This window comes from Onychomys torridus, chromosome 16, assembly GCF_903995425.1.
Source record: "Onychomys torridus chromosome 16, mOncTor1.1, whole genome shotgun sequence".
NCBI lineage: Eukaryota > Metazoa > Chordata > Mammalia > Rodentia > Cricetidae > Onychomys > Onychomys torridus.
In genome coordinates this window covers 40,190,066-40,212,647 of record NC_050458.1, presented here as the reverse complement: position 1 = coordinate 40,212,647, position 22,582 = coordinate 40,190,066, and the positions used below count along the sequence as shown (strand labels likewise).

General features: G+C 56.4%; 1 protein-coding gene across 3 annotated transcripts in view; it reads right to left on the bottom strand.

Moving 5' to 3' along the window:
- Nucleotides 1-793: 793 nt before the first annotated feature.
- Nucleotides 794-22,582, bottom strand: part of Adgrb1 (adhesion G protein-coupled receptor B1) — a 72,076-nt gene continuing 50,287 nt past the window's right edge. For 2 of the 3 annotated variants that reach the window (XM_036207502.1, XM_036207503.1), the window contains exons 19-31: nt 20,590-20,693; nt 18,910-19,012; nt 18,138-18,288; nt 17,489-17,558; nt 16,118-16,184; nt 14,358-14,443; nt 9,363-9,534; nt 7,391-7,486; nt 5,951-6,005; nt 2,972-3,672; nt 2,192-2,227; nt 1,916-2,023; nt 794-1,569 (exon numbers count right to left, since the gene is read on the bottom strand). In XM_036207502.1, the coding sequence (XP_036063395.1) occupies nt 1,372-1,569; nt 1,916-2,023; nt 2,192-2,227; nt 2,972-3,672; nt 5,951-6,005; nt 7,391-7,486; nt 9,363-9,534; nt 14,358-14,443; nt 16,118-16,184; nt 17,489-17,558; nt 18,138-18,288; nt 18,910-19,012; nt 20,590-20,693 (1,947 nt within the window). In that variant the 3' untranslated portion in view covers nt 794-1,371. The remainder of the gene's footprint in view (nt 1,570-1,915; nt 2,024-2,191; nt 2,228-2,971; nt 3,673-5,950; nt 6,006-7,390; nt 7,487-9,362; nt 9,535-14,357; nt 14,444-16,117; nt 16,185-17,488; nt 17,559-18,137; nt 18,289-18,909; nt 19,013-20,589; nt 20,694-22,582) is intronic. The other variant, XM_036207504.1, reaches the window with a different exon arrangement.

Genomic DNA, 22,582 nt, shown 5'->3' with positions numbered 1-22,582 from the left:
ATTCAGGTGAGGGTATAAAAACCCATACCGGGTTGTCCTCCTTTTCCAGCTCTTGATATTTTAGGGTGCTAGGGGCTCCATATATCCCTCAGGGCCAATGGTCTGTATCTGCGTTCCAGCTCAAGTTGTGGTCTGAAGGAGAGGCCTGAAGGGTTCTGTCTGCAGAAGTTCAGGTTTGCGCATTCTCAGAGTTGGGGAAAGGAGGGGCCTCCTGGCTTCCCAGCCGGACTCCTTGAATGCTTAGGCTGCCCCCTGCTGGAAGCTCTGAGAAATGCAAGAATGCTGAAGCTGGAATGGCATCAGGGAAGGTGGCTCTGGTGCTTCTAAAGCCTCTGGTGATCTGACAAACTCACTTTTCCCTCTCATTCACCCCATGAATGGATAGGCTCGCCATGGCCTGGGGACAGGATGTACTTAGTGATGGACAACGGGAGTCAGTACTTGGCTGTGCATAACAGTGGGACAGGCCTCTCCAAGATGGGCTCTGGGAGGCTGCAGGTAGAACCCTAGGCTCCAGCTACACACATTTTGTTTGTTGCCTTTCACCATTTCAGGTTGTTTTTTTAAAACTGTTACCTGTTAGCTCTGTCCTTCCCAGGTGACTCAGGGGCCATGGAGTCCAATGCTCCTGAGGTGGAGAACTGGGTAAGTCCAGCCTCAGAGGACCCGGGAAGAGGGCAGGCCCCCAGGGCAGGGCGGGGCAAGGGAGGGCGGGGCAGGGCAGGCACACAGGGTAGGCGTTGCCACTGAATGGGGCCAGGCTGCTACAGAGAACGAACAGACCATAAAGCACTGGGTTTTTAATTCTTTTTATTGAAGAAAAGAAAAGGAGAGAAAAAATAGATTCCCCACCCCGCCTCTTTCCAGAGTGGTCTCAGTCCAGCCCCTGGGTCTCTGGGTCAGGACCATGCTCTCTGCCTGGGTCTGGGAGGGACCCAGGGTCCTGGAAGGGAGTGGGGGGGTCTGGCTGCTTCCCAAGGGATAGGGGTGTCTAAAAAACGGAGCCAGGCTGGCGGGCCACAGGCAGTCCTCTGCAGTGGTGGCTGAGGTGGGCATCCTGGGGACGCTGGCCACACCAGGCCTGTCCGTGTCCACAGCCGCCCGCCCGCCTGCTCGGGCTTGCCCAAGGAGGGCAGAGTCTGAGGCACCGTCTGGCCTCCGGAGCCCTGTGCCCGCGGGCCATGCCACCTCCTGTCCTGTGTCTGGCTCTGGTCCCAGCACCGCGGGCCCTCTGCCTGGCCGCCTCTGAGCGCCCTGAGGCCGGGGCTGGACCCGGCCCGCCACCGCGAGCGCATCTGTGCCCGTCCTATGGTGGAGCGAGCAGAGCAGCATCCCACCTCCTGGCCCGGTGCGGGGCCACCGCCCGCCCGCTCAGACCTCGGTCTGGAGGTCAATGATGTCCTGGCCAACCAGTGGGATGGTGGCACCCGCCTTCTCCCACTCCACACTCCGAAGCTCCAGTGGGGAAGGGGGCAGTGGCTCCAGCTCCTTCTTCACCCAGGCGGGCGTCCCATGGGGCTTGCGGAGGCTCTCCCAGGCCCTCTTGTTGGGAGTCTGCTGTTTCTCTGGCTACTCGGTGCCAGCGATGTAGGCAGGGCAGGGATGAATGGGGTGATTCCATGAGAGGGAAGAAAGAGAGGGGAAGGCTCTTAGGGAGGAATTCCCAGAGAGCGCAGAAACCCCTGTATCCCAACAGCCCATCTTGGCTGTGGCTGAAGCTCCCATGATGGGGGTCAGGGTCAGTACTGTGGGGATGGACAGTGGGGAACCCGCCAGACAGGGCCAGGCTCAGGCTCCGCCTGCCCCGTGCCCTTTGCACATCTGAGGGGACAGGCAGCGCAGGGGAAGACCAACCAAGAATCTAGTGAGGGAGGGAGGGAAGGAAGCGGGCAGAAGCAGAGCCCACCCTCCTGACCTTGCTGTCTATGCCTGGCACTTCCTTCTCCTTCTCAGCCGCATGCTGCAGCTTCCGGTTCAGGTCCTGGAACATGTCCTGGTGCCGCTTCCGTGTGTGCATGATCTTCTGTGGGTTGGGGCCACGCGTCCTGAGCCAGGATGGGCATCCACAGCCACCCCTTTGTCCCACCTGCTGCTGGTCCCTGGGCTCCGACCTTGAGCCCTTCCCCAACTCCCACGTGCTGAAAAGGCCCTGGTTCCCAGCCTGTCTCTCCAGAGAGGAACCTGCACTTACCTCAAAGTCCAGTTCTGCATACCGTGATTTCCGCCGCTGCAGGAGAAAGGGGTTGTGTGCATGGGCAATGTGTTCCCCTAAAACTGCCTAGACCACACATCCAGGCCCTCCTGCCTGACAGTTGGGGAGACACCAACCTGCCTTCAGGGAACATGCTGAGGGTGTATCAAGTACCCAGGTTGCCTGTTCCCTAGGGATAGAGGCCCAGCTCTGGGTTTGGAGGGTGTGCTGAGACCAAAGGAGAACCCCCAGACAATGATGAAATGTGGGTGGGGTCTCAGAGCCCTGACTCCAAGGCTACCCCAAGTTCTCTGTGTGCAGTGAGGTCTTTCCCCCCCCCCCCCCCCACTCCAGGCCTATTTGTCCCTGTCCTCTCTCTGAAGTGTCCAGCTCAGCCAGGCTACACAGGTCAAGGAGACCTGATCTTGGAGCCACACAGTTGGACCCCTAACAGTGAACTCAGGGTGCTAGCTGCACCTAAGAGGTTGAAAGACAGATGGTAGCACATGCTAGGGTGGGGCAGGGCCTGACCTGAGTGAGGGTCCCATCCTGACCTCAAGACCCATGTCCTAAGGACTGAACAAGGCGCAGGGGCAGTACAAGCACTAGGCTGACCACAGAGACTGTTGCTATGCGAAATGGGCTTGAGTGCATAAGGATTCTGTCCCTGGGCCAGCCGGACCCACTTCTGACATGCCCTAAACCTACACAGCACGGAAGCACCAGCCCTCGGCTGGGGGTCCACCCATCTCTGCTCTGCAGACCCCGAACCACCCTCACCTCCAGGGAGCTCACTGACAAGGTGGCCACGTTCTCGTTCTTGGTCCCAGCACCTGAACTGGGTCCTGGGTGGGCCGCAGGCTCCCCTGTGTCCCCCAGGCTGGGGGGTGCGGGCTCCAGGGTGGGTGGTGGGGGTATGGGCTGCTGGGGTGGAGGGGGTGGTGGAGGTGGAGGGGGTGGGGGCTGAGCAGGGGGCACCTCGGGGGGTGCACCACCTGGGGCCTCACGGGCAGGTGGGCTACGGGTGGGGAAGCTGGCGTCAGGCGCCATGCTAAGGTGGATGAGGCGGGTTTGGGGCATCTGGTCAATGTGGATGCTGTACTTGGGTTCCTCCTTGGGTTTGGGCCGGAGTGTGGCCGTGGCCGTGGGCAGGATCACGTAGCTCGTGTCCAGAGCCTTCTCCTGGGCCCGGCTCAGCTCTGAGTCCAGCTTCTTGAAGATGTCTCCATCTCCGATAAAGGAGGACTTGGGGGCCTTGTCCTTTTTGAGGGTGAGAGAGTGGTTCGGGAAGTCGGGCAGTGGCCCACCAGGGTAGCGGGGCGAGCCGTGCAGGTGCAGCTTGGACACGTTAGCTGGTAGGCTGTTGAAGGTGGGGGGCGGGCCCTTGGCCAGCTTGAGCTTCTCCTCTTCAGGCAGTGATGGTCGCTTGAAGGTGCCTGTGATGGTGGCCGTGCGGCAGGCTGCAATGTCTTTGTTCAGCACTAATGGGGAGCATCGGAAGAGACAGCAGATAGGAAGAGGGGGTCAGAGCGGTGAGGAGGGTCAGCAGCAGCAGCAGAGGCTTAGCCTGGCCAGCACTGCTGCCACCCTGGTCTCGACCCACACCAGCCCTGACACCCACCCCAGGTCCATGCTGGCACTTGGACAAAGTTACTTTGCCTTTTCCAATGAGAATGGCCCACACCGGTCTCTGCCTGCCTCCCAAGATAACCAGATTGTCACTCATACACAGCCCATTATGGCAATTCTGAAAAGCAAGCAAGGGTGCCCTCTGCTGGAAAGCACAGGAACTAGGTACTTCCAGGTAGGCAGAACAGCTTCTTCTAGGGAGCTCAGGCTTCCCTCCAGTACTCCTGCTGCACACAAGTCCTTGAAGGGAGGTTGTGCTTGGCATAGGCACATCAGCTCCAAGAACCACACCAAGAGACCTTGCACATGAGCTCAACCCCTCTGAAGGGCTCTCCTGCCTTGCTGTCCCTGTGCCTTGATAAAGTCCTTCTTCCTGAAGTTCCCATCCATCCACCTCTCTTGGTTAGCGATCCCAAGCTGTCCAACATTTGGCCTGGGCTCCAGCTCACCATATAGCCCATCTGTCACTGGTCCTTCAGCTTAGCCCCACTGGCCAGTAGGGTATCAGACTAGCTCTGAATCAAGACAGCCATCCTCCTGGGCACGCTCTCCAGAGCAAGGTCACACCTGCTTCTCAAGGAGCCTGGCCCAGGCCTGCACACTGCCTGTTCTGGTCACACCTAGCCCAGCCTTGGGGCCCACCAGCAGCTCTTACCATTTCATCAACTACGGTCGGTCATCCACAGCATCCTAGTTTCCCAGGCCCAAACTCTCCCACCCCCAGCTCCCTCCCATGACAACCTTTGGCTCTTCCAGACTATCCCCCAGGGTGGCAGTTTGAATAAGAATGACAATAAACTCGAATAAAGAATAGGCTCATATTTAAATGCTTAGTCTTCAGGGAGTGGCACTATTTTAAAAGATTAGGAGGTGTGGCCTTGTTGGAGGAAGTGTGTCACTGTGTCACTGGGGGTAGGCTTTGAGGGTTCAAAAGCCCATCCCATGCCCAGAGTCTCTCTGCCTATTATGATGTAGCTCTCAGCTACTGCTCCAGTGCCTGCCTGCATGTCCCCAGGCTCCCCATCATGAGGATAATGGACCAAAACTCTGAAACTGTTAACCGAGCCCTCAACTAGCTTTCTTTCATAAGAGCTGCCTTGGCCATGGTGTCCCTTCATAGCAACAGAACAGGGCTTAAGATGCCCAGAATTGTCCTCCCTCATTCCCCAGCACCCCAGCAGAGGACTCATCTTTCCTCTCAATCTGTATGCCCATCTCCAAGGATCAACAGCATCTCAAGGACCCTCTTGGCCTGCACACAGCTCATCCCAGCCTCTTCCAGCAGGGACTCTGCCCCACTATGGACACCTATCCACGGACACCTATCATGTGCCCATCAGCTACATTCAATCCACAGCACCTTGTGCTTTACAAGGCCAGCTCCCAACTCCCAATGCCGGGGTCACCTCTCGGTTAGGCTGTGGAGCTGGATCACTGAAAACCAAGGAAGGATTTTTCTGCCCTATCCCAAGGCGGTCCTCCAAGAATCCCACCCAGGCAGCAGCTGACATTCCCCACTTGGGGACCAGATGGAATAAAGCCAGATGGCCCCTCCACAGCCAGAGATTGTCTACTATTGTCCTGGCCCCTGGTTCTCAGATGCTATGACTTGACACTGGGAACATGGGGGAGGCACTGAGCCCCTTCTTGACTTTGGGAGCTCAGTGTTAGCCAAGTGCCCCAGCAGCAGGTCCTTCCCCTTGCTTCCCTCCCGCTATTGAAGTCTCCCATTTGCAAAGCACCACCTCCCCTCTCCCACTGCAGGTTAACAAGGAAGAAATGAAGACAACATGGATGCTTGAGGGAGGGCAGGCAGGAGGCAGGCGACAATGGGGTGTACAGGCAGAAGCAGGAGCGGGGTTGGGTCTCACACAGAACTGGCCTATCTGCTCTGCCCTATGAGGGGGAAAAGACAGACATGTGAAGGGGTTACCAAAGATGGTCCCAGCCTAGCATGGCCTCCATGACAGCTTTCTGGGGCTCACACGAACAGGACTCCTAAAGCCTTGGGGAGCAGGGAGCCCAGGCAGGGCCATGTGAGAGTGGGTGTGGGATGGGGACAGATAGGGCACACAGATACTGGGAGTAAAGAAAGAAGCAGGTGGGCCGACTGGCCACCATGGCTCTCACCTGTCAGGCGCTCACCTGATCTACAGGCCAGATCCACATCCTTCTCAAAGTCAGTCTGCAAGACAGAGACCGAGGGCAAGATGAGGGCAGGGCTGGTAGCAAGTCGGGCTGCAACCTTCAGCGTGGTAGGAAGGGGGCCACCAAAGCCACACCCACACCTCAGAGGTTACAAATATGCTGATATTGCCACCAAGAGCCCCAGCCCACATGATTAGTCCACGGGCCACATCATGTGGCCATGCATCTGCTATGCTTGTCTATGCAAGCATGCGTGTGTCTGCCGGCATTCACATGCATGTGTGAGCCATGTTTCTGTGTGTGTGTGGTACGTGTGCCTTGGTGAAGGCAGAGGACTGTACTGTGTGAGCATGAACATGTATGTTGAGAGGAGTTTTGTGTATATGACTCACACATCTGTGTTTATGTGAAGGAGCATATGCACATTTCTCCATGCATATGCATGTGTTTGTGTCTGCCTGTGTGTGCGTGCATTCAACCATGCGTGCTCTACCTCCAAGGCATCACGGAGCAGCCAGCCTCTGCCCCTCTGGCCATGCCCCCCAAAAGCCATGCAGCCACCAGGGCTTCCAAAACCTCTGCCATTCCATCCAAGGCAGACAGCAGGGGACAGACACAGACCTGGGCCAGCACCAGCCTCCCCTAGAGCAGAGACATGGTCCCCGCTGCATCTCCGAGGACAGCAGCTGGGGAGGCCATAGTGGTGACCCAGGACCACCTTAGGAGCTTGGGTCTAGAAGACCCATCCAGAGACCACAGGGCTCCAGGGGGGTCAGTCTGGCCTTTAATCTCAAACTGGAGGTCTTTCCCTGAAAGCAGGAGCCAGGATGCTGGGAAGGTGGCAGTCTTCCCCTGAGGTCAGAGGTCAGGCCAAGAGAAACATCAAGAGGAGGGAAAGCTGTGTCCCCAAATGACAAAGTACCTGTCCAGCTGACACCTGTTCCCTCTAGATGGTGGCCCTGAGGCCCAGAGGGTTGGCCCTGTGTAGACACCACTTGGAGACGCTCCCTAGTGCCTCACTCACCCACGGGGTGCAAAACACCTGGGACAACATATAGGTGATGCCAGAGGGGCAGGAAGCTGGCCAGCAGAGCCCTGGGCTCTGCTGCAGAGGCTACTGTGCCTAGACCCCATAGTTGAAGCAATCAGTATGGGCAAACTCACGGTTGGCTTGTGCAAAGTTCTGGATGGGCCGGCTTTGAAGAAGGCAAAGATGCGCAACAGCCCCTACCCAACTCACCAACAGCTTTTCCCAGCTCAAAACCCTGGATCGAGGATTTCCACTTGGCCTCAGTTTCCCCAATTACAAACTGGGCTCAGAGTTCATCTACTAGGGCTACCAGAGCCCAGCAAAACTCTGGGCACAGGGAGGCCCTAGAGGTCCTGGTAGGAGAGCTGGCATCCCCAGGCAATCAGTCCTACCATGAGCTGGGCATGGCCATTCTGGAAGGAGCCCCCTGAGTCCCCGTTGCCCTCTTCTTGGCGGTCTACCACACGGCACTTGACAGCGTCCTGGACCTGGAGGAGGGAAAGCATGTCACAAGAGACACGGACCCACATGGCACCCTGCAGGGCATTTACCCACCAACCCACAGCTCCCCAGAGTTTTCTTGATTGTGAGCAGCAGGAAATATTAGCTAGAAGGATTTAGATTGTGGAAATAAACAGATAGAAAATACAGGAGAGCCTCGAGAGGGCCCGGAACGGCCCCGACTGTCTCTGCCCCAGGGTATTTATAGAGACGCCAAGCGGTAGAGCAAAAGACTTTCCCCCAGCACACCCAAGCTCAGACCATCTAAGACACCTGTACTCAGGCCCACGGTCCTAATCATCCTCTCTATGCAGATCTGCTGAGTAAAGCCACGAGGAACCTGAAAACGGGCTCCCACAGCACCCGCTGCAAGACGCCTCATTGCAGCACAGGAATGCCCCTTGTGCTAGGAGGAGAAAGGATGTAAGATGAAGACATTTGGAGTTCCTGATGCTGGGAAGGAGCTGCAGACTCCACTGGCTGGAAGCCACTGTAAGAACATTAGCCTAAAGCAGGTACCTGACTTCAGGGCAGGTCAGCACCCCCAAAACCCATCCTGACTGCAGGCAAGGAGCCTGTTCCTCAGGGCAGGCTGTATGGACAAGGCTGAGGCCAGCCACAAGGTCAGCATAGATCTTGGCAGGAAGAGACACCAAAGGAACTAGCTAACCACCCAGGATAATCAGCAAGAGGAAGGACACAGGATCAAACATTATCCTAAAACCCCGGGCTCTGGAGATAGCAGTGAGATGCTGAGACCTGCATCAGGACCATATACAAGGGCTCGAGCTGGCTCCACATGCTCACCCTACCCAACATGGAGTGGTGAGCCCTTTGGCTGCTGGTCGCATCTCAACTTCCTGACCACAAGACTTTTCTGCAGATGCCACACCCTAGGGACAGATCTTAGTGGGATGCTCCGCTATTCTGCTGACGTCTGTCCTGTTACCTTCCTGGAGTGCCTACGTTCACTTTCAGTCAGCTGGCCCTGTAGAAGCCAGGACACCGAGGGAGGAGCAGAGGGCAAGAGTGTGACTTCAGAGCAGATCAGTGGCCTTATAATAGGAGGCTAGACTTCATCTGCCTGTGGGCTACAAGTCAGGGCACCTGGTGCGGGGCTAGGGAGCTCCGGAGAACTGTAGATGCGTTGGTCAGGTAGCCAGGACAAGGGGGCTCAGAGGTCGCTCTTTGTGAGTCTCAATGGTCACAGCTGAGTGACACATGACTGGCACAGGGAGGGGGAAGGAGGGCACAGGCCTTGTGGGAATACCTTTGCAACTTCAGGCATCCCTCTCTCCCAGGGTGCTCCTCCAGAGCCTCTCTAGAGGAGCAGCGGTATCTGACCTCTTCACTGCCCTGCCAGCCCAGTCTCTTCTGCCAACTGAGGTCCCTGGTTCCTGCAGCTACGGTCGATATTTGTCCTTTTATACCTGCTTCAGTTCAAACCCCTTAGCAGCAGTCTAGGAGGTTCAGAGGAGAACAGAGGCAAAAGGCTCTTTCTAGGCCCCAGCCATGTCCCCTGCTCTATCTGGGGCAGAAGTTGGTCTGTGGAGGTGAGATGTCCTTCTGTCCACATGCAGCCTCTCTGGGGTCAGGACAACCATTCAGTCTCCTTACTGCCTCCTGGTGGTAGCCATCAGGACATAGTTGGATATGAACCTCATGCTCTCACCTTCTGAAAGGATCAGAAAACACTCCAAGCATCTAGTGCTGGCTCTCCTCCTCTGTCCTGTCTGCCACAGACCTCCCATAGCTGATGAAGTATCCTTGAAAATAAGCTATCCCCCCCCAAAGGGGGCCATTTCCAGCAACCCTGGCTCCATGCTGGGTGCAAGTCCACCTCGAGGGGCCCAGGGAGCCCACCTCTCTGCGCAGAATGCAGTGGACCATCACGATGACGAAGCCCTCCAGTGAGTCGAAGACCGCAAAGAGGATCTGGAAGAGGGCGGAGCGGCGGTCGGTGACGGCGAGCACGGCAGACATCCAGGTCAGCGCCAGCAGCGGCAGCACCACGCAGGAGCTCCACAGGGAGGCCCTGGGGATGGAGGGCGTCAGGGCGGCCCCGTGGGCGCTCCACCTCTCCTGAGGACAACCCTTTCCCCCATCCCCAGGCCTGAGGGCTTGCAAGGGACCCAGCAAAGTAGAGGAGCTCTTTGGGAGAGAACTTGGACCCTGTCCAGGAGGTGACAGAAGGGAGACACACAGGAAGGGTACAGAGACGGGAGAGATGCAGAGAGCAAGGTAGCCAGCCCCTGATTCCATCTTCCAGGCCCTAAGCCCTGGACCCAGAGCCCCAGGGCCCCAACTGCAATATGAGATGGCTGGAGGAGACAGGAGTTTTGGGAGGTACCGAGAGAAGGAGAGAGAGAAAAACTGTGAGGGAGAGACAGGACAGACAGTGGACAGCTGGACAAGGCCAGAAGGTCAGAGAAGAGACCAAGACAGACAGAACAGACATGAAGGGTGTTCTTCCTCTTCCGGGGCTGCAGCTACCCTCCTGAGTCTCAGTGCCCTCCTGTGGCCCCAACCTGAGCCACCCCTGCCTTCAGTACTCAGTCTCTTCTTAGAGCACCTGGCTGGCACGGGGAGCCTAGCAGCCTGAGCCTTCCATGCCCTCCATCAGTACCCGGCCTGCACGTCAACCACTGAGCTTCCCCCCATGCTCAGGTAGGGACATGTCAGTGCTTCAGAACTGTGCCTTGACCCCAACTCCTAGTTCCCAGGAGCTAGGAGCCACTGTGGCCTGTCTGTGACCCCTGCCATTTCTAGGAATCAGGTGGACATCGGGATCACTGGTTCCTCCCCTCTTGGGGGTCATACCGTCCCCCAAAAGAGCAGATGGGAGAACTGAACACAGAGTAGGAGCTAGGGCAGCAGGGAGAGGCTAGAGGATCTGAGGGCCCAGTTGGGCAGAGGATCCCCCAAACTCCCACCAAACCAAAGAGTTTGACAGGGGTCCTATGTGGGGTCTGGCCTTGTAAGGACACAGCCAGCCTCACATCTCTGGCCTCTGAGGCCACATAGCTGGCTACACCAGCCCTTTACCATGGCCTCTTCCAGGCCTACTTTTGTGCCTCTATGAAACCCATGTTATTCTGACCCCAGGGAGCTTCCTGCCCCCAGCCACAGCTATCATCACTTGGTGAACATAGTAACCACCTGTAGCCAGGCACACACTCAGGATTGGCTCTCAGCCCTGCTCAGATCTCTGTCAGCTCTCCTTGCCCAGCTCAGGCCCCAACCAGGAATCCTCCTGATGACCCACCCTTCCCTCAATGCCCTGAAGTGTGGGCTTCTAAACTGTACCTCACACAGCCTCCATTTCCAGTCAACTATATAATCTATCATTCCCTTCTTAGAGGGAACCCCATGCGAGGCACAAAGCCCCAACTCCTGGGTCCCTGCTGACCCCACCCATACTTTTGGAGCTGAGGATGGTGTGGAGCTTCCCCACACAGTGCCGGCTACTGCACTCTCCTCCCCCATGGATGCAGAAGCCAGAAGTATCCCCCACCCTCCCACTTGCCAGCTCACCCGCCCACCCCGCAACCCCATTCCCATCCCCATCCCTGAAGGTAGAACTGAACAATGGCAGGCTGGCCCTCTAGTACATGACTTCCTGTCATGGGCAGGGTCATTCTCCGCTCTAGACTTGTTTCCACCATAGCATTGAGCCCAGTAACACCTTCCCTCCCCTTCAAAGCAGACATTCTTTGAGCCAGGACCTCTGACATCTCATGTCACCGGTGTCTGGTGCAGGAACAGAGGCCCCCTTGACTTTCCATAAGGTTAGCCCTGTCATCTCTGTCTCTTCTAGGCCACCAGTTTCCAAATCACGTCCCCAGGAGCCCAGAGGAAGAGGAGCCACCATCTCCCTAGGGACTCAGATACCTCTGAGCACCAGAAGACCTCCAGTGAGGCCTGGGTGTCACCACCTCTAGCTGGTGCCTGACCTTCAGGATCCCAGGACTCAGTTGCTTAGCTCAGGCTAGACCTGAGTGTCTGCACTCCACCCAGAAAGACTGCTGATCCAAAAGGTGTCCACTGGGGCTCACAGCAGTGGGAGCTCATTGTGGGAATAAGCGACTCTACTTGGTTGGATTCTATACCATGCATGTCCTCTTACCCATCCAGCCTAATCTGGCCCTCATATCTGCCTAAGGCACCAAGAGTCCTGGGCTCCAGTGCCTGCTCTGAGAGTGAGCACGAGGACCTGAGAAGCTTAGTGTTTGGGGTCTCTGCTATTGCTATGACCTGAAGGAGACAGGGGCCTGGACAAGATGACCTTCTATGCTGAGTTCCATCCACCCAATCCAGCTATGCTGACACAGCCAAGTCAGGGATCAGCATCCCTTGTTCTTTGTATCTTGTCCCCATGGTTGTATCTTCCTGTGCACCCACACAGACACACAACACATGTACCCACAGGGGATAACACATCTCAGTTATACATGCATCTAAACACCTTTGTCCATGCCCAGTTATATTCTTACAGGTTATATACGCTTACAGGTACAACACACACACACACACACACACACACACACACACACACACACACACACACTCACACCAACTCACCATTTACTTGCTTGCAAGTTCATACTTGCACACTTTTCTCCCCCATGTCTGCACACATACCAGTCACTCTTACACATGGGCACCCCCATGCACAGCAGCACACTATCCACACGTACCCAGCTACTCTCACATATGGGAACCTCTATGCATACCTGCACACTGGAAGCACACCCACTCCCACACATAGGCACCGCTCCTATGCACACTAGCACATATATTCTGTATACAAACCCGGCTATTCTTATACATGAGCAACACGTACATGTACATGCACAGAGTCACTACCTGTCCCACTCCCCCACCCCCTCGCTAAACACTCATATATATATATACACACACTCACATGACTCCATCACCTATCCACTTGTCTTGTGGAGCTGGGGCTGAGGCCAGGCTCTGGGCCAGCGTTGTTGGGGGGGGGGGGGCTCAGGGAGCAGCAGGAAGCAGTGCAGGCCCACTCCAACCGTCCTCGGATTCAGTCCCATTCTACTACCTTAGCTGACCCACTGCTTGCCTCCCCAGTGTCTTATATGCTGCATAGCAAGCCAGCCTTGAGTCGGGAGAGACGAGCTTGCAGGCAGAGGGCAGGGCTGCCTTGGAAATCCAGAGGGGGCGGCAGAAATGAAAGAAACGAAAGAAAAACATAAAACGAACAGAAGTGACTCAAGAGGGAGCAGAGCCCATACAGGGCTGCTCCGAGGTGGCAGCAAGGCACTAACATGGCGTTACTGGTGGCGTCGGAGGTGGCTTCGGCAGCAGAGAGGACTCCGCACTCGGCACACGTGAGGGTACGCCCGAGGGGGGGCGCGGGCGGCTGACTGCAAGTGAAATCAAAGGCTGAAACAAAAGCAAACAGGTTCCCTCGAAACCGCGAGGCGAGGAGCAGAGACGGTAGCCTGAGGCTCTCGGTCATCTAAGGGACCCAAGCCTAGGGCCGGGAGTAAGATGGGCAGGAGTACAGGCTGCCAGCATCTGCTGACTGACAGCATGCCTCTGTCTCTAAGTGTCCAGAGCAGCGAGATCTGAAGGAGGCCTGATAGCCTTCCTCCTCCAGCATAGGCATGCTAGAGGTTAGTTAGCTCATGGGCTGAAGGCTCCATCTGCAGGCCTCACAAGGATAGCAGAAATAGGGTGAGCTGTATGGCAACCCTGTCCATGTGCGCGAGTGCATGCGTGTGAGGGAGGTGTGTGCATGCACACGCAGCAGGTGGGTGCCTTCCCATCTAGGCATTGGCCCAGGACACCCACAACTGGGGTCTGATTCCAGCTCCCCCAGCTTTCCCCATTCCCTAAACCTCTGTCTACTTGGAGATATAGACTTGGCAGCTTCCCTGTGGCTATTCTGAAAGCAAATCAAGCAGGCCAGTGCTGGAGCATACAAGGAGACCTCCACACCTACAACTCCAGCCACAGCTCAACCCACGTGCATGGGGCTCGGACTCTGATGTGGGCCCACTGTACTGGGGTAGACAGCAGGGCTGAGGCTAGAGGCTCAGGCCCAGGCTCTCCACCACAGAGCACCCAGCACAGTGACAGAACTCCCTTAGCCCATTCAAGGGCTCTAACCAGGGCCAGAGCCCACCAGACACCCAGAGAAGTCACTGGGCAGAGAAGGAGGAACCAGAAAGAGAGACAGTGAGACAGAAAGACACCGAGCAAGACAGGCACAGAGGGGAGGGCAGGGGGAGGGCCCCCACAAAGACACCAGTACACCAGCTGCGGGATGCAGAAGGCGGGACAGGGAGAACTCCGGGCAGGACAAGGCTTCCACCCCAATTCCCTGTGACCTGTGACTAAGCGGAAGCAGCAGTGACCCCCATGTCGTCCCTCACTCCCAGGACGACTCACAGAATAGGTGCCTGAGCAGTGTGGGAGGAGCATTACCCACCAGTCCCTAGCTGTCCTCCAGTGATGAAGGCACCAGGCAGGCAAGGCCTCTTATGGGGTCCATGGGACAGGGAGAACACTCCCAGCCTTGGGCCTGAGGTGCCCTCCCACTAGCCTGAGCCCAGCAAGGGGGCTCTCTTTTTGAAATGAGCTTAAAAATGTTTCTGGAGACGCTACAGGGTCCCACCTTGTTACAGGTCAGATAAAGAAACTGAGGCACAGAGCAAGACCAAGACTGACCGGCTAGAAAAGGCCTTTGTAGTCTGTGCCCCAGTTTCCTAACCTGCTCTATGACACCGGAATTGTCAGGCTGGATTTGGGACTTAATGGTGGGTGGGCTCTGGGTCTTTCCAGCCAAGAAGGGCAAGGTGCCAGGGCCACAGGGCCTACCCTGCCCGCTCCTTCAGCTTCTTGTCCGTGATGCCGTCCTTGGATACGAGCTTGTTGAACACCAGGATCCCGATCACCATGTTCACCTGCCGGGCAGAGGCAGGAGTGGGCCAGAGCCCATGGGTGCCCAGATCAGCAATGGCCATGCCCAGAATGTCCACAGTCCTCCAAGGGCTACTCATGTGCCCCCACAATTCAGACCCCAGTGCTGGCCAGGTGGATCCATCCAGAGCCCTGTCCTCAATGTACCCCACACCACCAACACCCCTCCCCTGGCCCCTGATAATGGTGAGCTACTAGCCTAGGGCCAAGGATGGCTTCACCGGCTGATCTTGGGCACCCCTTGTTCCTGATCTCCAAGACCACTGACCCTCAACCCCACTAACAATTTCCACTGGGTGCGTCCTGAGGGCTTCTTAGGGCCTCAGGTGCATCTCTAAGCTGCTAACCAAATTACTACACAAGGTAAGAATCATTCCTAAGTCCACTGTCAGAGGCTCCATGCCCTGGGGACCCTGGCACCTTGCCTCTCTTCGGCTGTCTCTGCCAGGATGTGGGACAAGGGACAAGGCCTTGCTCAAATCTTACTTCTTATCACCACTCCAAGAGAATCCCTGAGGGTCCCTAGGTAATTACCTTTTTGTAGAAAGGCTGCCAGGACCTGAAGGCCTTGGCCTGGCCCTAAGGGGCAAAGGTCAAGGTGGGGAGACACTAGGGATCATGCCCAGAGGCCGAGGGGCTGACAGCTTCCATGGCTTTGCACAGTCAGGATTCCAAACACAGGGCCCTGTCTCCTGGTGTAGCCCTGCTTCCTAGCTTGCTGACCACAGCCGGACTGAGGGTGTCCTCCTAGGCCAGGCTACTCTACTGCAGGAGGCCCTGCTTGGCTGTCACACGAAGAATGGCCAGGGCACAGGATCCTGTGACTCATGTGGATAAGCAGGGGTAGGAGCTTCTTTCTCAGCAGCCCTCAGGCAGGCCCTGGAGCCTGTTCTTTAAATGACAACCTGGTCTAGTTGGTCGGCAGCTCCCCTCTGAGGCACTGCCAGGGATGCCCACCTGGCCTTCCGTTTGGGTGCCTCTGAGGAAGAAGGAGCAGGGTTCTGGTAACCATCCAACTTCTTCTACCCACCTACACACTCTTCCCAGACCCACTACTCGCACTTGGCAGGGTCAGTTAGGTACTCCTGTGCCACCTGTCTGCTAGACTGACTTGAGCCAAGCCTCCTAACCATCCCTCCTCGACAGAGGGTGAGACCGGGAGACAAGGACTAGAGAGAGAGCATCTACTCCCATGCTGAGCCAAGCCATTCCTGGCCCTGGGCCAGTCCCCAGCTGTAGTTCTGGACTCTCCTCCAAATGGGCATGTCCACCGAAGGGCCAGGAAAAAGCAAGGTCTCTCTGACACCAGGAAACAAGCAGTCCTAGCTCTTGGCACTCTGGGTGCTGACAGCTGTGGACATGCCTGACCTGGGCCATGTCTGCTCAATCCTTGCAGCTACAGCTGTCCATCTGTCCATCTGTCCCCACCTCCCTGTTACTCACCAAACCTGCAAGGGCCTCCTGGCAGATACATAATCAATGCCCAATATCCAGGCAAGCCATGGTCATGGAGATAAGAAGACGACAGTGACCACACTGAGCGACCGGAGTGGGGTGAATGGAGCTGGTGACCAGACCCCCATAGGTCAGCCAAGGGCCACATAAAGACCCAGGGGTCCAGCCTGGGAGATAGGGGAGGGGAGGGGCTGGGTCAGTACCAGCACAACTGCAGCAGCTGGTCCCACGAAGGCATACAGAAGTCCCCCCTCCAGGGAGAGCCAGCAGCTGGGGAAGAGACAAGCTGTCAGTACTCAGCCCCATGCCCACCAGGCAACCAGTGTGTCCGGAAGAAGTATAGGAATTGGGTGGCCGTGAAAGAAACCAGGAAACATGCACACAGTTTTTTGGTTTGGATCCCCAGGAGTCCCCACGCACCCACTGTTATCTCCACTTACAAATGGAGGCATGGCCCAGTAGAGGGAATAGGGCACGCCTTCTCAGAAGCCCTGGGGCTCCCCTCTGCTCTCTGTGGGTGGGGCGCTTTCTGGCTCTTTCTGAGTCTCTAGCAGACCCTCCTTGACATGAGGTTCCTGGCCTAGGTCAATAGTCCTATGCTCATTTGCCTAGCTCTCCACAGCCCATACTATCCATCAGCCCCTAGGAACCATCCATGGTACCCCTGGGAGATCAAACCAGTAAGTCAGTGGTTCTCAACCTTCCTAATGCTACAGCCCTTTAGTACAGCTCCTTATGCTGTGGTGACCCCAACCATAAAATTATTTTCATTATTACTTTGCAACTGTAATTCTGCTACTGTTATGAATCAAAATGTAAGTTTCTGATATGCAGGATATCTGATATGCAACCCCTGTGGGGGTCATGACCCCACAGGTTGAGAATCACTGCCAGAGAGGCTACTCAGCATGCCTCGGGCTTGTCCCCACCTCTGGCCTGGGCATTCTAGCTAACGATGTTCAATGCATTCCATTCCATTCTTCAGAATCTCCAATCTGTGTCTCCAACATGGCTCAGATAGAGGGGCTCCAGAGCCCTACCACCTACCTTCCTGGGGCTCCAGAGTAATTTAGGTTTGCTCTGACCCCCACACTCTGATGGTTTTAGCCACCATCCCTATCTGGATCCCGACTAGTGTGAGCCAGACAACCCCTCAGGTCTTTTTTTCCTCTTTCTAGTCCCATCTGAGCCTGGGGACCTGTCTCTGCCCATGGAGCTTACCATCACTTTAGGTCAGCTGTTGGGCCCCAGGGCTTCATCTGTGAAATTGACTCACCCCTATAATGCCCACAGGAAGGATGCACCCGCCACTATCCTCTGGGAGTCCCCTCAACACTTGCACACATGGGGACGAGGACTCCAGAGGCTCATGGCCATCAAGATCAGACAATGAGGAAGGAAGCAGGAGGCCCCAGACATTCTTCTCATCTCCCTGCCCACAGGACCTGACTGCCTAGGAGTGAGGGAGCTGCCTAAGGGCCCACCCTCTTAAGCCTGGCTGACACAATGCCAGCAAGGTGGGGCATCTCCCAGGTCTGCAGAAGGTTATTCCATCCCCCGCCTGACCAACTCACTAGTTCATGGTGCTGTACCCCTTGGCCTTGGTGAATCCCACGGAAATGGCCACCACCAGTGCAGGGAGCCCTAGAAGAGGACCAGAAGAAAGGGGGTCAGTCCTGCCATCCCCTGCCCACATGGGCCCAGGGCCAAACTGCATGAGGGAAGTCCCAAATGAGGGCATCACTACAGGGAAGGGGTGGACAGGGTACGGTAGGAGATGAGAGATGGGGGAATGCTGCAGGACTGCAGATCGGAGGGTGAGCCGTGGCCTGTTACCACTCAGTCTCACAGAAAGAGGGTATCATTTTTAGAGCATGTGCCCCAAGTACTGTGAAAGACACAGCACGGTGTTATGTGTCATCTGAATGCTAAGGGGCCTGGTTGGGCTGCATTTCCTGGCAGTCTTATAAAGACCTGGAGGCCCAAAGGGAAAAGCCAGGGTAGCAAATGGAGACTCTGGGAGTGATAGGAACAAGCAGAGAGCCAAGACAAGAATGCCAGGAACAGAGAGAGCCCATCATCCTACTCAGGCTGCCCATCCCCTGAGGTTTTACTTACCCCAGCCCACTGCCCGCCCTCGCTCCCAGCTCCTGATTGCTCTATCCCCCAACAAGCCCTAGCCACAGTCCACCCTCACTTCCCAACCCTAGCTGCCCTGCTCACCCCAGCCTAGGCAGAGGAAGCGCTTGCGGACGAGCCGGCTCCGTAGGCGGCCAGTCACGGCCATGTAGGACTGCCAGGCCTCGGTGAGCACCCAGCAGAAGGAGGACAGGAAGAAGAAGTGCAGGAAGGCAGCCACCAGCGTGCACACAACCTGGGCAGGCAGGGGCCAAGGGGACTGGGCAGGTGCTCACTGGCTCTCACCCATCCCCTATGGGCATGTGGCAACAGCTGGGAGAATGACCCAGCTGTTTCCAATGACTTTGAGACCTGTCAAGTTCCTAGGCAGGAAGCAACATGGTCCCTCCCACCCCGAGATAGACCACTGAAGCCTAAGGCCTGGGGTAGATGTTCATCCTCCTCCCCCAGCTTCCAATAAACTGGGGTCAGAAGTCTACTGAGGAGCTCCTGTCAGGCCTATCCCTCAGCAGGGATGAAACTGAGGCCCGAGGGTCAGGGGGAGTCACACTCTCGGACCCACATCAAATCTCAGGCGAGCCCACTATGGCTGAGTTTCTGCCAGGGCACACAGCAGTGTCCGGGGCTAGGCCTTCTTTCTGTCTCCAACATGATAGGGTGGCCCATGAAGAGCCCTCCCCAAGCCTAGCCTCTGGGTCACATTTGGCAGGACAGGGTATGGAGATCACAGGGTGGGAGTGAGGAAGGGGTCCTGGGCAAGGCAAACAGAGGGCTCCCACATGGAGCTGCCCAGGGTGGGCGGGGGGTGGGGGAGTGGGCATCTTCACCACGCCTGAAAACACAAGAGGCTGCCTACCTTGTTGCGGGTCTGGGTCTGCCCGATGAGGATGAGAGCATTAGAAGAGATGATGGACAGGCAGAAGTTGATGAGGATGACGGACCGCTCTGAGCGAATGTACCTGTGAGAGGGGTCAGGGCCTGGGGTCAGCACCTAACAGGGAATCAAGGTCATGCGGCCTGTCCAAGAAACGGTGTTCCATTTCCTCCCTGAAATTATTGCCTCTATCATTATCATCATCACTATCCCCATCACTGCCACCACCATCACCACCACCAACTACCACCATGACTACCCCAATCATTACCTGGACCACTACCATAACCATCATGCACCACCAACATAACCTTCATCACCATCACTATCATCGTCACTACCACGATCACCATTATTACCACCACCACCACCATCACAACCATGCCCACCACTGTCATCAACACCACCACCACTGTGCCCATCACAACCCACCACCAGGGCTACCATCACTGCCAACATCATCATTAATCATCAACACTATGAACCACCCAGGTAGGGATCAGAGAGAGGGTCCTCAGCTAGCCGTTGGGGCTTGACATGCTTGATGTAGGCAGAGCCCTTATTTCATCTGGCCCCCACTTCCTAACTGGCCATCAGAACAGTCCCTGTCCACAGCTCACAGGGCACAGTGATGCCATCAGTGCTCACTAAGGAAGGTGCTTTGAACACCAAGTACCCTCCTCTCCAGGTCAGAGCTGAGTCCAGCCTCTGAGCTCCAAGCTCTAGGTGGTGTGAGATTCTGAAAGGCTGGTAAGAGGGAGTCCTATGAGAAGCATTCTGGATGCTCCGTCTTTGGGAAGAACAGAGGGCAGCTGATGCTAGAGGCTGCATAGACTGCCCCTCTCCCACTAGTCACATCGATCTCTTGCTGCCTGGCTGCAGGCAGTGACTGGCACATCAGTTTCGATTATAGGGTACCATCACACAGGGTAGGGAAATGGAACAGCCAGTCACAGGGGCCAGCCATCACACGGGAGCCCTAGAACAGCTTTGTGTACAATGACCTTGAATGTACCTCACTGCAAACTACTAGGTGGGGTTAGAGGCTGGTAAGCAGGGAGAAGGCCACCCCACTGGCACACGTCCATGGTTACATGTACCTACTGGTGGGGGCACTGCCCAGACACATCTGTGACCTGAGTGGGCTCCTAATGGCTCAGCCATTAAGAGAAGTCACATTATGCAATCCTCCTATGCCCACACCTGTCTGGGATTTAACCAGGCTGTGCTACCCCACAGCCTACACATGGGCAGATAGGGCCTGAGGTGGACATGAGGGTCCTTGATGATCCTTGTAGCCTTGGGAGCCCAGTGCAGGAAGTTATTTCTGACTCCAAGGAGTTTGTAGGTCCAGGTATGAGTGTGCACAGGGATAGTGAGTAGCCACAGGACTCCAAGTAACCAAAGTGTCCAGCTGGAGCCTAAGCTCAGAACTAGTGTCTGTCAAGAAGTGTAGTCAGGTGACAGCAGGAATGAGGACCTGTGTGGTCAACATGGCCCCCACCCCCATCCTTCCTCCATGACCCGAGTGACACAGCAATCAGAAACCTGGAACAGAAACTCAGGCCGCATGGGACAAAGAGATGGGAAGCATGGTCCAGAGGAGATGGTACGAGAGAGAAAGGGAGGGCTGGATCTCCAGGCTCTGGAGCAGGAACCCACCTCCATACAGACACGTAGATGATGACCAGCATGAGCAGGGTGAGGGAGGACACGCCACAGCCCACGATGAGCGTCACGGATGGCACGGTCGCCTTATCCATGTTCTGGGGAGGGGGGGGGAGGAGACAAGGAGTAAGACAGGACCCATGGCAAACAGAGGTCTGGCCAAAGCCCCATGTAGCCCCAGGGTCTTGTGCCCTCCCACCCCTGTTCTTTCTCTGCTGGGCTGTCCCTAAGATCAGTCCTTGTCCCTTGCTGAGGACAAACCCTCCCCAGGGTAATGACAGTCTCAGGCCATGCCTGACAATAGCCCTCAGCTCCCTCATGTCACAACCCTTCAATTCCAATCCCTCAATTCACACCACATCACAGGTAGGGTGAGGGAGGCACAGACTCAGCCCTGCCCCCACAATTAGCTCCCAGGCTGTGGCTCTACACTGCCAGGGCCCCAGGATGGTGTCCACCCCCAGCTCCCACTATATCTGACTGGGCAGCCAGCCAACACACCCAACTCCATGGCCAACCACCCCAACATCCTTCCCACAACTCCATTTCTCTGCCAAAGCTCCTCTATCTATCTTCCCCTTGCTCTCTAAAGTACCTTGATTCACCTCCCTATCTGGGATGTCCCCTCCCTGCTGGCCTCAGGACCCCCAGTTGGCTGCAAAGGCCACTCAACGGGATGCCTCATTTCCATCTTAGAGTCTTTGCACCTGGGATTCCCTCTTCCCAAACTCACTTCCCACCAACGCAAGACTGGGGCCTTGGCCATTCTGATCTTGCTCATCCCTGTGCAGGGGCAGAGCCCATGGACACCACCATGCTCTACCCTACGCCCAGCACAACCCAGAGACAGCAGGCTGGCCCTGCTCACGCAAGGCAACGTTCACTGCAAATGACAACACGGCTCACCCCATAAGCCATGCAGTGCCCCAGGCCATCGGTCATGGGGCACTAGCAGAACCTCTACACTACCCCCAGTTCTTCCCTTCCCTCTTCTAGAATGAAAAGAGGTCCAAGGTGGCTTAACTAGGCTCTACCCACAGGGCGACATGGGCCCCATGCTTGGCACATCCACAGATACCCACCTACCCGATATCTCTACAGACACACATAACCCCTGGCACAAGCAGGCAGACTTGGGCTGCCTACCCTGATTTGCGCTGGCCCTCACACCAAGCCTGCTCTTTGTACATGCTAGTAGGCACCTATGTATATGCCAAGCCTCCTCTGGAAAGAGGCTCAACTCCTGCTGTATTGAAGTAGCAGGCCCCTCTCATTACCCTAGGCCTCTGAGGCCTTGCAGGAGACCCGGGTGACCAGCCATGTGACTCTGCAACCTCAAAAGTCTCTAGCCATAATTGGGAAGGACAAGTGTGGACAGGGCACGGCTGGGCATCATCCTCCAGGAGTGAGCCCTCTAGGATCACAGTCCTTTCATACTTGGCTTTACCAATGGAGAACCTGGGTCCAAACTGACAGGAGGCCAGGTGACAGGGACAGGTGGGGGAAGTGGCCAGCAAGTATTCCAGAGCTCTGGGAAGGTCACAGCCAACTGAGCAAGTGGCTCACACCCATGCCATGACTGACTCCACTTTCGACCTCTATGGCCATCTGCCTTGTCTGCCCTCATTAGGTCTGGCAGCTGCCAGACACCCCTAGCCCGTTTGCTCCTCCCAACTGGCTCAGGGTCATTCACGACAACCTCAGCTCTGCACATTATTGGGGGTGGGGGATGGGGGCAGCAGCAATCTCTGAAGCAGAGTTTTGTCTGTCAAGAGACATGCCAGGTCTTATTAGGAAGGTCAGACTGGAGACCCCAAGGACAAGAAACAAGCCCCAAATCCTAGAGAGGAGACAAGACCAAGCTGGCCCGCTGTAGGAGATCAGCTCCAATGCCAAGCTCAGCATGCCCCAGGGCCTTTGCACAGGCTGTTCCCATCACCCATCACTGTCCCTCTGACCTTCACGTGACTGGCTCTTCTTTTAGCTA